Below are 14,092 nucleotides of genomic sequence, written 5' to 3' on the forward strand. Positions count from 1 at the left end.
GTAACCTGTCTCAGTTATTCCTTAGATAAAACATCTTTCCTTTTTTTAAAGTTAAAAAAAAAAAAAAAAAAAAAAAAAAGAAAGAAGGGTAATATATATATATATATATATATATATATATTGCTTGTGTCAAACCGGCTAATTAAAAGTTACAAAAAATAATTGTAGTATTTTCGGTCAACCTAAAGACTTCTTGGATCTTACAAAAAAAAAAAAAAAAAAGACTTCTTGGTTTTCTTTATTTTTATTTTGTTTTTTTCCTAACAAGTGATAGTGTTAGAGAATAGAGATAGTAGTTTATATTCTAAAGTAACAGTGCTGGTCTCTGGAGCTCCGCTTCAACTCGTCCCCACCGACGTCGCTCTACTGTATATCTACAGCAGGCGTCAGAAGCATCACGGGTTCACGAGTACTGCATGCGACAAAACGAGCAATTTTTTATACCATTTGCAAATTCATCTCGAATTTAACTGGGTTCGGGTCTGCCAATATACATTTATATTCATACATTAACGTTATCTGACCTCAGAACGTAACATATATAAAAATTGAATAATTTTTACCCGATATGATTCACAAACTTAACATAAACTTAATATAAAATTAATTAATTAAAATTAAAAAATATAACTATTTTAATTAAATAGATCGAATTATATAGACTTATGCCCCTCAAAACAATCCAAATTGTGACCTCTAAATTGGCAGCTATACCTCCGCGTTACCATTTTCTTTTTTGCCAATAATAATATGTTAAATGCATACGTGCTTCAAGGGGTGTTGATATTAATTAGTCGTGAGGCCGGAGTCGGTGGGCATTGTGTATGCTGAAACCCTTGTGCGAAAACCACGTAAGAAACTTACAAATAATAAAAAATAAAAAATAAAAACACGTAAGAAAGAATCTCCAGCCTGGCCTGTTGAGGGCATGGTTTGGTTGACCCTGTACAAAATTCATTAGTATATATTAATTTTTCGCCCAACGTTAAATTGAATTCAAACTTTTCGCCCACTACAAACAAAATACAATCCACGACTTTTGACTTTGTTTGGCACTTGGCAGGTTCAAATTTGGCCTTTTATTTTTTATTTAAAGGTTATTATTCTATTATTTGTCTTACTAGTTACTACTAATAAAATAATATATATTTATTATTTTATTAATAGTAAAACACATGACAGAACAATAGTCTTTAAATAAAAAATTGACGGCCTACATTTAAAATTTAAAAAATTGAAATTCTTTTAGTGGATACAAATCCCAAATTTATCACTTCTAACGAGTCCCGTCTACATCCATGTCCTTAAAAATAACAATTGAACATAGTTAACTATACTGTCTTTTTTTTTTTTGCACTAGATCGATCACTCATGTTTACAAAGTAATTCAATTTATTAAAATTACGTGTATTTTTTTAAATGCATGTGATTTAAAGACTAGTCGATTTGAGGGGAAAAAAAAAAAAAGCACTTTATCTTTATCATGTGATTTAAAGACCAGAGGAAGATTGAGCTCAAGAAATGAGGTGGAGGAAGCTTCACTCCCCTTGCAGCACATGTTTGGAACTTTGGATGCCTCTTTTTCCAACTTGATAAATTATATCCTACGTTCTCCTTTCCAAGTGGCCAACTTTCTATAATTACCTTGCATGGAAAGGAATAGATCATTCTCTTCAATAAAAATTATGTATATATATATATATATGTCATTAAATATATGAACATAAAATAGTTTTTTATTCATTTCATTTGAAAAGACTAGTCGGTTGTCCTAATCGGATAAACAGGTGGCGGTTCATTGTAACATTTATCAAATGATAAATTATTTTTTTAATATTACTGTTTAATGAATAATGATCGTTTTAATCTTTAAAGTAAGTGTGTACTTGGTAACATCATTAATTTGGCGGTGTTTGACTAAAAGCATAAATTCCAAACAGTTCTGTCGTTGGAAAGGTCTGAGAAAAATCTAAGTCAAATAAACCCCCTCACCAAATGAAGTCTGGCAGGCCTACATTCTTTTTTCTTTTTTTTTTTTAATTAAATTATTATTATTTTACTTTATGAACTTTTAGGACCAAATCTCTTGTAATTTGCTTACCTAACGTCTAGTCAATCGAGCATTTCCTTTGGTCATTCTATTACAAGTTTGTGCATCTAGCTTGCTACTACTCACTCTTATTCATAAGTAATCATCATCTCAGTATATCAAACATACCCTTCAAAGTCTAGCTCTAGGGTTGGACTCCTCAGTGCTCGCACCAAACCTAACCCAATTCTTTTTTGTTTTTAAATAGGTAGGCAGATTGTAATTGGATTTGTCACCAACATGGTTGACACATACCCCACGTTTGACAAAATGTTACATGCATTCCAAAATGCGCAAACCAATCATCAACAAATACCCAAGATTGATGTGATTAAAATATGTCCTAGTGGGATTCACAAATTTGCTAGATTTGCGTTACAGCTAGCTTGCTCCCTCCCCCCCTTTCTTCATGGCAACCAACCAATAGATTAACATCGATCAAAGCCGACGAACGACGACGCGTTTTAGACAAGTCAGGTTGACTTCGCTTATTTAATACCCACGTCAAATTCTCTCTATCCATCCAACAATCTGTTCATTATTAATCAAAGGGGAAACTAAAAATATCAAAATATCATCAATTTTTGATGTGAAATTAAGAATAAATTGAGAATTTTGTAAAATTTTAGGGGTATAAATGTCATTTCATCCATTTTAACGTCGGTTTAACGCCTAACCTTAACGGAATAAAGTAGATTACATCAAATTAAAAGTTCAATAGGTGAAATTGAGAGTTTCTGAATTTTAGAGTATTCACAAAATACATAGACGTTCAGGAAGCTTTTGTGAAATTTCCGCTTAATCAAATTAACGGTTTATATATATATTGAGGTAAGAGTTCAACTCTCAAAATGAGAATTTTCAATCTTATTAGTATTAGTCATTTAAGGTCTTATTCATATCCTCATTAGCACAGTTCGACCTGAGGGATCGTTAATTTGCTTTTATACGGTTTAGGCTCTTTCTATGTAGGTTCTATCCCTTCCCTATATATTCAACCCCCTGCCTATTGGCCACCACACTACACATTCTTCAACTCTCTCTTTCTCTCTTCAATGGCTTCTTCCAAGCTCATCTGTTTCATAACATTTTCATCATATCTCCTTCTGCTTCCCTTCTTTGTCTCCCCATCCTTTGCCGACAGCAATGCAACCAGCCCAGTCTCACAGGGAACAATGTGCAAGTCCACCCCGGATCCTTCCTTCTGCAAATCTGTGCTCCCCACCAAATCCGCCAACGTGCATGAATATGGCAGGTATTCTGTCCGGAAAGCGTTGTCTCAATCAGGCAATTTTCTGAAAATGGTGGACAAATATCTAAACCACAAGTCCTCCCTCACAATATCGGCAATCCGGGTGCTTGAAGATTGCCGGTTCCTCGCCGGACTCAACATGGATTTCCTCTTAACCTCGTTCCAAACAGTTAGCACGACGAATCAAACACTTTCTAGCTGGAAAGCGGAGGACATCCAAACACTACTTAGCGCCATTTTAACCAACCAGCAAACTTGTTTGGATGGCTTGCAAGCCACGGCGTCGGCTTGGAGCATAAAAAAAGGCCTTGCGGTCCCCCTTTCGAATGACACGAAGCTTTATAGTGTCTCTCTTGCTCTCTTCACCAACGTTTGGGTGCCCAAGAGAAAGAAATCCACGACGTGGCAGCCTACTCGGAAACAACGTGGCTTCCGACACGGACGCTTGCCGTTGAAAATGTCTGGCCAGACACGTGCTATTTACGAGTCGGTGAGCCGGAGAAAGCTACTTCAGTCCGGCAGTGGCGACGAGGTTTTGGTGTCTGACATCGTGGTCGTGAGTCCAGATGGAAGTGGAAACTTCTCCACCATCAATGACGCCATAGCTGCGGCTCCGAACAATTCTAAATCCAGCGATGGCTACTTCTTGATCTATGTCACGGCGGGTGTTTACCAAGAGTATGTGTCCATTGGGAAGAACAAGAAGTATTTGATGATTGTAGGAGATGGCATCAATCAGACAATCATCACCGGCAACCGGAGCGTCATTGATGGGTGGACAACTTTCAATTCAGCAACATTTGGTAAGAATTATTTCCTAACCCACTAACAAGCATTTTATACTGTAGCGTGCCAACTGAACTAAGCCTATCTTTTCTTTGTTTCCATATAAAATATTTTAAAAAAAATTTATTTTATTTTACCGTATTTTGTAGGATCGAAAATCTTGGTTAAACCGAATACATTTTCAGTTAAGGAGGAATTTCATAAAATGGTCTGCCTTTTTTGATTTCATAAACCATTTTTCGAGTTTGAAATTTTCTTTCTCAACCGATAATACCAGAATTCGTTCTCGCAAGCATTCTTTCTCACATGTTATTCTCTGCCGCCGGCCACTATCGTCTACATTGTTATTGTTGTCATTGATTTTTAAAATGAACTAAACGCTCAAAAATGCTTTCCGCTGAAATAATTTTGTGGAACAACTTCATTTAGGACTCTTGAACTATCACACGTTTTAAGAAGATTTTTCCAAATTTTAAAAACTCTCAATTTTATCCCCTGAACTTTTAATTTGATATATATAATTGACCCATTTCATCAATTTTGCAATTAAACTCTAACGTAAACTATTAAATAGACCAAATTATTTTCAATTTGAAATTAAGGATAAATTTGAAATTTTATAAAATTTTTAGAACTATAAATATCTTTTTTTTTTTTTTACTTTTAACGTTTAAAAATTGACGGAGATAGATTGTATCAAATTAAAAGTTCGAATAGTGAGATTGAGAGGTTTTGAAATTTGAAAATGTCTTCTCAAATCGCATGATAATTCGTATGTGAAGTTTCCCCTAATTGTACATTTTTGTACTAAAAAATCATTTTACATATATGAAGCTTAAAACGGCTCCATTTTCAATATGCTCGATTAATTCAATATGAATAAATAATATATATCGTAAATGGTGCTTTAATCTAGACATTATCTAATTAATGGGCTTCATATAATGATTGCAGCTGTGGTGGCGCCGGGGTTTGTGGCCGTGAACATAACAATCCGAAACACAGCCGGCGCAATCAAGCACCAGGCAGTGGCGCTTCGAAACGGGGCTGATTTATCAACATTTTACAGCTGCAGCTTTGAAGCTTACCAAGACACCCTTTACACACATTCTCTCAGGCAATTCTACAGAGAGTGTGACGTATACGGCACCGTCGATTTCATATTCGGTAACGCCGCGGTCGTCTTCCAAAACTGTAACTTATATCCCCGGCTGCCGATGACCGGACAGTTCAACGCCATCACCGCACAAGGTAGGACGGACCCAAATCAGAACACCGGCACATCAATCCATAACTGTACAATTAGAGCCGCCGATGATCTGGCTTTGAGCAATGGGACTACTCAGACGTACTTGGGAAGGCCATGGAAGGAGTATTCGAGAACTGTTTATATGCAGACTTCAATGGGTAGTTTGGTAAATCGTGCTGGTTGGATGGCGTGGAATGCGACTTTCGCGCTGAGCACTTTGTATTATGCTGAGTATAATAACACCGGACCCGGATCGAACACTACGAACAGAGTGGCGTGGCCGGGTTACCAAGTGATTAACGCCACCGACGCCAGTAATTTCACGGCGGCGAACTTCTTGCTAGTTGATGACTGGTTGCCTCAGGCGGGAGTGCCTTACACTGGTGGCTTTATGTGAGCGATTGCTTAGATATATAGGTATATAGCTCTTCTGAGTTCTGTTCTTTCATTTGTTTATTTAATTTCATTCTCAAAGAGAAGCAATAAGCATGTGATGCCCAAGGTTTTCGAATGTCCAGCTTTAGCTTGCATTGACAATCAATTCAAGTCTACATTTATACAATTAATTCAAGAATGTCAATTATTTTCAAATAAATACTGAAAAAACAGATACTTAGATGACTGACTTAGAATAAGAGACCTCACAACTGTTAAACTATAAATTAAATAAGTAAATTTATATCTTTCTATGAGTTTAATTAAACTTTTGAGATAAATTATAATTTAATATGATGTCAGAACCAAAGTGAAAAATATTGAGTTCGAAGCCATAGATTAGGCCTCACGGGGTGATTTAACAACAACCAATTAAGCGTGGCTGTCCATATCTTAATGTTGAGAAAGTCCACAAAAATGGCTAATCACAATCAAGAATATGAAGTCCTCAAATATTTGGAAATCTACAATTTTCCGCATCAAATAAATAACAAGTCCACAGAAATGACCCTTCAAGACCTGATGCGTACTTGAAAAGATTTGAAGTTGGTGGAAATTTAGGGTAGAGTTCATGCTTTTCAATTTGATAGAGAAATATTTAATGAAAACGACTGAAAGTCTTGAACAAAATTGTGTAAGTTACTATTTCTGTCAAGACTTATGCGGTGAAAAAGCAAGAAATCTAATAAAGAGCTCCTACCATGAGGATGGGCTGCAAAAGTGATGTTTTGCAGCATCCAATTACCTTATAACACCTCATCCATTTAAGAAAATTGTAGAAAACTAAAATAAGAACAAACACAGCAAATCAAAGTGAACAAAAAAAAAAAATCAAAAATACCCTTGGCCGTTGAACCTAGCAGACCCACGATGTGGGTCAAATGAGACCTAAGGCGTGGGTCTAGCGAGACCCACCAGAAAACGCAAAACCAACCTCAAAAATCGATTCTAATGTCTTAAAATTTATTTTTTGATTCAAAACTAAATCCTTGAGGGGAACATTAACCCTTTAGGCATTTTATCACCTTAAAGGGATCACCCTCAAGCAGTTGCCGCGACCCAGCCGTGGGTCAAGGCCAGTGTTTCAACAGAAGGAAGAAGAAAAAAGAAGAAGAAATGGGAGAGGAGTTGTCGGAGGAAGGAAGAAATGGTAGAGAAGAAGAAATGGAAGGAAAAAGAAGAAATAAGGAAAAATCTAGTGTTTTAAGCTTTATGATAGTTTTGTGCATTTTTCCTATGTGTCAATCTCCTATTGGAGGCTGCAAAAGTAGTCTTTTGCAGTCCATCCGCATTGAAGTTAAACTCAATCTAATAATCCAAGTCTTATTTTGTTCAAAATGCTATCATTTTTTTTCCTGTGGTTTTTAATTATTTCAAAATTATAAACTGATTAAAAATAAATAAATTTAATCATTTATTTAAAATGCTCATGAACAAGTAAAATATTTAATTAATATTGGGTAAATTATAAAGTCACGATTTGAATTCTAGACCTATACTCTAATACAATATTAAATCTATCACTTATTTAAAAAATAAATAAATAAATAAACTAATGGAAATGATAAATATAATTATTTAATTAATACTTTAAGCCCTTACATGTGCGAAAATTAAGGTGGCAACATTCATTTGAGTGCAATTTTTTTTTTTAAGTGAATCTTTCATGTTCATTCATTGAAAAAAAAAAATCAATAGCACAAAGCCTTTACATCAGAGAGCATAAAGCTCTAATAAATCATAGCCAAAACTATAAAGTTACAATGTCATAGAGACAAACATAAAGATCTTACAATCAAGTCTCATATATTTATGACTTCAACATTCGCTAACACATTTTCAAACTTCAACATTCGCTAACACATTTTCAAACTTCAGTTATATAACAAATCTGTTCTAGGCAAACTCAATTTGATATATAGATAACCCATATTCCAAACTTTTATTTTTCGTCATAAGAGCAAAACCCTCACATAAAAACTAATCATCATCGTCCTAAAAGCCAAGACAAAAACATTTACCCCAAATATCGCTCATGAAACCAGATCTAAGGAGAAGTTAAACTCTTATTCAACAAAAAAAAAAAAAAACAAGAAATAGCTACAACAGCCGAGGCGAGGGTGGCGAAAAGCCCAACTGATTCCTGGGAGGTGAAGAGCAATGCAGCACAATGGATGGCAGACGGATGCAGCGCAGCATAAGGAAAGGGATGGTCGAAACAACTGAATTGATCGGAAAAATCAAAAAAATAAACTAAAAAAAAAATAAAAGGCAGGGAGAGGGGAGTAGGGAGGGGAGGGGAGGGGAGGGGAGAGGAAGAGGGAGCTCTTCTCCACAGGTCTCTCTAATTAACCTAGGTTACTTTGACCTCTTGAACTACTATTATATTTTTTATTTGAGTGCAATTTTAATACGAATTATTGGAAATAAGAATTGTAATAAGAGTTATTGGAAATAAGAATTATTTTAATAAGAATTAATTGTAATCGTACAATGGATTCGTTACAACTTACAACTTATAAAGTAACCCGTTTAAGTTTTAAGTCAACAGAATGGGTAACATATATTCGTTATGGAGACAGGATCCATTTACATCGCAATGTGCCCACAAGTTAACGCATCTAGGAGTTCATGCATTTTATTCACCCCAAAATATGCACAAGACCAATTACGAAAATCTTAAATTTATCATTAATTATCAAACATGATCACGTCACTTGGATGAGATAAGCTGACTGACATGGCCTTCTAAATTATTATAACAGTCACAAGCAGAAAGAAACTGAAGCTTTGGAATTAGTAACTAAATTCCATAACGATATTTTAGGATTTAATTCCCCATCCCGACAATCTTATCGACAGAAAATGAAATTTGGATCTCCTGAAATTCTTAGGTAAATTTTAGATTCTGAAATTTTTGATCTTAACTCTTCAATTTCATCTGAAGGTTAGTGTTTCGTCACATGTTACACTAATATTAAAATAATATTTAAATTTTAAAAAATAAAATATACGAGGTATCCAACCACCCCCATATTTGCCAAAGAGCTACCCCTATGGCCCTTGGGGCTGGATCTACCACCCCCAAAGGCCGAACCCAAATTAAAAATAAATAAAAAAATTGGGTTTGGCCCTTAGGGGTGGCCGATCCACCCCCAAAGCCACCCCCAACCGGCTTTTAGAGGTGGCCGAAGCCACTCCCATGGCAAAAATGAGGTGGATATGGAGTATGCGGCCACCCAAAACTAAGTTATTTTTTTTTTATTTTCTTCTTAAATTTTAAATATTATTTTATTATTAGTGTGACATATGGCGGAACACTAGCCTTTGGATGAAATTGAAGGGTCAGGATCTAAAATTTCAGAATCTAGAATTCTCTTAAGAATTTCAGGGAATGCAGATCCTAAAAAATGAGAGAGTTTTTATGAAGTATGCGTGTTATCTTGAATAAGTTTCGTGTAATTCGTTCTTCCACCTGTTTGTACACGTAATTAAACCCTTTAAATGTTTTATCATATTTATTGTTAAAATTTTTAGTCATCTAAAACCAATTTGTAGATTCTTTTATAGAATTCTCATATTCCATCAAGACACTGAGCCATGTTAGATTTATGCAAAAATATTTCTCACTTCAACCCATGGCATATGTAAATAGGTATTGAGAAAAACACACAATTAGGATGTCTCATCAGAAAATCAAGAGTATATTAGGAAATTATCTCAGCATTGTAGTCCCATGTCAAACAAAATAGAAAAGAAAATTGAGCCACAAAGGCAAACTATTATAATGTGAAAAAAAAAATTAAAAAATTTAAAATAAAGTATCAGTTTCCGGCGACGGCGACGGCCTTGGCGATGGCCAAGGCATTCTCGCATAACATGCGAAACATAACATTTTTCTTAGACATCCCGGTTTTGAATCCCTTGATGGATTTCTCGCATGAATCAGAATCAGCAATGGCTACATTCACCCAAGTATTCAAATCATCGTGGGCACCCGCCAGCAAGGCGGCAAGCGAGTCATCGAGCTGCTCAGCCGCGTCCACGTAATTGTCCATGCAGTCCGACAGGCCCTGCTGAACCGCAGGCGCCAAACTCGCGTCGTTGACCGACACCTTTATGTGTTCGGTTATGTCGGAGGCATTCTGCGAGGCCACCCTCAGCGCCACCAAGGCTAGGCCGGTCTGGTTGGCTCCCTGGCTAATGGGATCGGCCGCAAGGGTGTCGACGCAGAGATCCTTGTGAGCCGTGTGGGCGCAGACTTGAGTAACGAGTTTGGTCACATTGGTTGGGCGCGCGACGATTAGCTGAGGCAAAACGGCGACGCACAGCGTGCAGAGAAAGACGAAGGTCGTAAATGGCTTCATTCTTTCTTAATTAATTTCTTTGTTGAAGGGGAAGAGTAAATGTAGATTATGATGGCTTAATATGTGAAATGGTTGGTGGTTGTTTTGCTTTGAACGGGGGGAGATGCGGTTAGCCTCTCAAAGGAGTGGCTTATAATCACTAATTAAACACGTTAATTTGTTCATTACCATAAGTTATAATTAGTAAACTCTGGCATGGTAGGTTCAGGCTCCTCTCTGTTATAGCAGTTTCTTAATTAATTAGTGACAAACGCTTGTCCAATTTATATCTACAAAAAAAAAACGAAAAAGGAATTAAGCAATAGAGCTTGCTGGTGTGCTAGCGAAATATAGTTTTAATGCTTAAGTCAGTAACGGAATTTTGCTGAAATAAATTAAATTAAATAATAGCTTGGAAACCCAAAATCTGGAGTTATTCCCAGTATTGTAAGAGCATCATCATAATGGCTTAGCCATTTTCACCTAAAAAGTCTCTCCATCCGATTATGAAAACATAATGCAAAATGCATTTTTCATGGATTTGTATTCACTCATTGAGTGGAAATTTTGGCCGGGTGGCTTGCCTTTTAAATTGCTGGCCGGCTGTATCAGATTGTTTGGTTATTTATCATGGGGACCGGGTCTTTTCTTTTGTTTGGATCGATGCTGCAGAATGTGGTTTCTGTGGGAGTTGAAGGATGTAACCTGAGAGGAGATTTGATGCTAGTTGCAAGTTTTTTTATTAGCTGCTGCAGAAGAGGGATTCAATTGGTGTTTTTTTTTTTTTTGGAGATGGTTTTTAATGAAAATGAATAAAAAATTTAAAAACTCATTATTTTGATAAAAGTAGAGAAGGAATGTGATGCAGATCAGCAAGCTTGTCTGCATCCTGTCCATCGGAGCCTTAACCCGAGAGCCTTGTCTGTAATCTCATTCGGAGATTGTCCAGACACCTATATTATTTTCGTCTGACAACTTTTACTAAAAAACTTATATCTAAAGTTTCAGACTTCTAATTGGAGCAAACTTTGCGTCGTTGGAAAGCTAACTCAAATATCTACAAAGTCATGTTTCATAGGGTTTGGCTAATTCCGAAGTTTACTAGGTCTAAAGAGGCTGTAAAGGAAGATTGAAAAGCTGGACAGCGCTATGTTTAATTTATGAAATTTTATTAAGTTCCCGTCCGGACGGGCTTCGTAGAGTTACAATAACCGACTTTATTTTGTGTTTTATTAGGTTTAGAATTTTTTTAATCTATAAATACATGCTTATAGCTTCCAGAAACGCAAATTTGGTTTATATATGAGTTTTGTTCAATAAAAAGTCTCAGAGTTGAGTTTCTTCCTTATTTTCCTTCAAACCCTAGATTGGTTCTAGCATTTTGAGAAGATTTCTTAGATCTTTGATAATATTAAGGTCTAGAAATATATATCCCGTTCTTTATTGTTTTTATTCTCTGTAACTCACTAAATCACGCTGCATCAAAATGGTTAACTAATTTTAAAAAAGTGAGGTTTTGTTAGCTATTTTCCATAGAAATATAGATAAGCCATTGTGGAGGCTCTAAGCTATCAGAGAACAACAGAAAAGGGGAAGGAGCGCACACATATATGTATTTTTCATACAATAGGAAAACTCTACCATATACATATATAGAAAAAAAAAATGTTGTTATATTAATTAATTAAATAACCATTTCCTATTTGTTTAAATTTCTGGGGTGAATAGTAATTCAATAGAGAGCTGCTGCCATACGGTTGTGGCAGAAAACATGGGTTTTCTGCCCACCAATCACAACATGACACATCAACATTTTAAGAAAAATGCAAAAACTTAAAATGAGAACAAAACACCAAAACAAAAAAAAATGAGGACAAAAATGAGGAACCACCAGCCCATCTGGGTGGGTAGCATTAGCCAACGAAACCCGCGAAGGTGGCCCGTGGCGGCCGCAAGCCTCTGAAATTGGCGAAGCGGCCACCCAAACCCCTGAGGTGGCCGTAGCGTCCCCAGGCCACGGGGTGGCCCGCGACGCCACTCCCAGGCCACGGGGTAGCCGCGCCGTGGTGGCTAGGTGGCTACGGGCCACCCTTAAGGGGCAGAAGCGAAAGCGGCGTTTTCGGGGCGGCGGCTTCAGGTGGAGGTGGGCGGCAGGTCAATGTGGGAGGAATAATATGGTGTTTTGTTCTCATTTTGAGTTTATGTGCTAAGCTGAGGTGTCAGCTTGTGAGTGGTGGGCAGAAAACCCCCCCTTTTTGCCTTGACCGAATTGAAGTTTTTCCCAATTCAATATGGTATCAAAGCCAATATCATGAATTTGAAATTTTACACTACAGTTTATCCTTAGTGATCACATGCTGAGGAAGACTATTCAAGTAATAATTTTTCATTTCCTATTAACTTAAATTTACGTGACAATTGATGATTTAAATGAAAATTTTTTCAATTTCAATTAAATATTCCACATGTTTTGCCTTACAATTAAATATTTCACGTGTTAGGTTTCACTGATAATTAAGAGATGTGTTAGTAACAACCGAGTGATGCATTACTCCATGACTGGGTTGAAAATTTTGGAAAGAGGAATGATAGGTTTACAAACACATTTTACAACATGATGTGGCATAACATGATTAGATATGAGATAAATTCAAATTTTAAGAAACTTAATTATGTTGTGCCACATCAGTTTGTAAATTTTTTTTGTAAAATATGTTTGTAAGGGTCTGTTTGGGATTGCGTTTGAGGGGCCTAAAAGTGCTTTAAACAATTAAAAAGTTTGTTTGAAGAAAAAAATACTCGTTTGGTAAAAAAATTAAAAACGCTTTTAAGGGTCCAAAAAGTCAAAAATTAGCCAAAAAACACTTTTGGCAAAAGTTTAAAAATGAAACTTTTGTCGAAAAGCTCTATTTGACTTAAAAGCTCTATTTTTCAAACACAATTTCAAACAAACTCTGAGCCTAACATTTTTCATTTGGAAAATATATGGAACAATTTGTGTGATTGTGAGGCAGAAAAAAAAAAAAAAAAAAAAAATCTCTCTCACAGTGTGATGTTCTTGTGCTTTTAGATTTTGGATTTTGTGGGTATCGCCCCATTGGCGTGCTCCACTACCGAGGAATGAAATTACTAGAGATTCATGACAAAGCACGTGGAACAACCAAGTGTACTTGGTTTTTCCTAAAAAATAATAACGAATAAAATATACAGTACCTCTCATGCACCAAAATAGTATCTTATACTGGTGAATGAGAGGTACTATTTTGGTGCATAAGAGGTACTGTATGCATGAGAGGTACCGTATATTTTATTCCATTGGGTATTATTTTTTAGAAAAAATTTCACTTTAAACTCTTGAACTATTATGTATTTTGAGAAAAAATTTCAAATTTTAAAAACTCTCAATTTAACCCTTTAAATTTTCATGATTCAATTTCCCCTTTTAGTCAGATTCAGCCGTTAACCCCACTACAAGAAACTGAGTCATCAGGGGCGACTCATTAGGGGCGACTATAAAGTCGCCCCTAATACTCAACTATTAGGGGCGACTTTTGAAAGTCGCCCCTAATAGTTATGTATTAGCATCCACATCCAAGTGGACGCTAATAGTCGACCCAAAAGATGAATAATAGCGTCCACTCTAGGGTGGACGCTAATAACTCGACCCTAATATACTCGCGGGAAATATTCAAAATGCGGGAAAAAGATCATTAGCGTCGACTTTTCAAGTCGACGCTAATGCCTAATCATTAGGGTCGACAAAGTCGACCCTAAAGAGTGTATGGATGAATTAAAAATTTTTTTAAAAAAAATCATTTTATTTACCAATAGCGTCCACTAAGAGTGGACGCTGAAGAGTGATCATTAGGGTCGACTTGAGAGTCGACCCTAATGCTTAAGTATTAGGGTCGACAAAGTCGACCCTAAAGAGTGCG

At 36.1% G+C, this 14,092-nt stretch overlaps 2 protein-coding genes across 2 annotated transcripts; one reads left to right on the forward strand and one right to left on the reverse strand.

Annotated features, from left to right (window-relative positions):
- Positions 1-3,133: 3,133 nt before the first annotated feature.
- Positions 3,134-5,773, forward strand: LOC132170463 (probable pectinesterase/pectinesterase inhibitor 7). Its single transcript, XM_059581455.1, has 2 exons — positions 3,134-4,144; positions 5,082-5,773. The coding sequence occupies exons 1-2, from the start codon at positions 3,145-3,147 to the stop codon at positions 5,771-5,773; spliced, it is 1,692 nt and encodes a 563-aa protein (XP_059437438.1). The 5' UTR covers positions 3,134-3,144.
- A 3,862-nt stretch (positions 5,774-9,635) lies between these two features.
- On the reverse strand, positions 9,636-10,178 carry LOC132169143 (pectinesterase inhibitor 6-like). The gene has a single exon (XM_059580227.1). The coding sequence runs from the start codon at positions 10,176-10,178 to the stop codon at positions 9,636-9,638; it is 543 nt and encodes a 180-aa protein (XP_059436210.1).
- Positions 10,179-14,092: the final 3,914 nt, after the last annotated feature.

This window comes from Corylus avellana, chromosome ca2 (assembly GCF_901000735.1).
Source record: "Corylus avellana chromosome ca2, CavTom2PMs-1.0".
Lineage (NCBI taxonomy): Eukaryota > Viridiplantae > Streptophyta > Magnoliopsida > Fagales > Betulaceae > Corylus > Corylus avellana.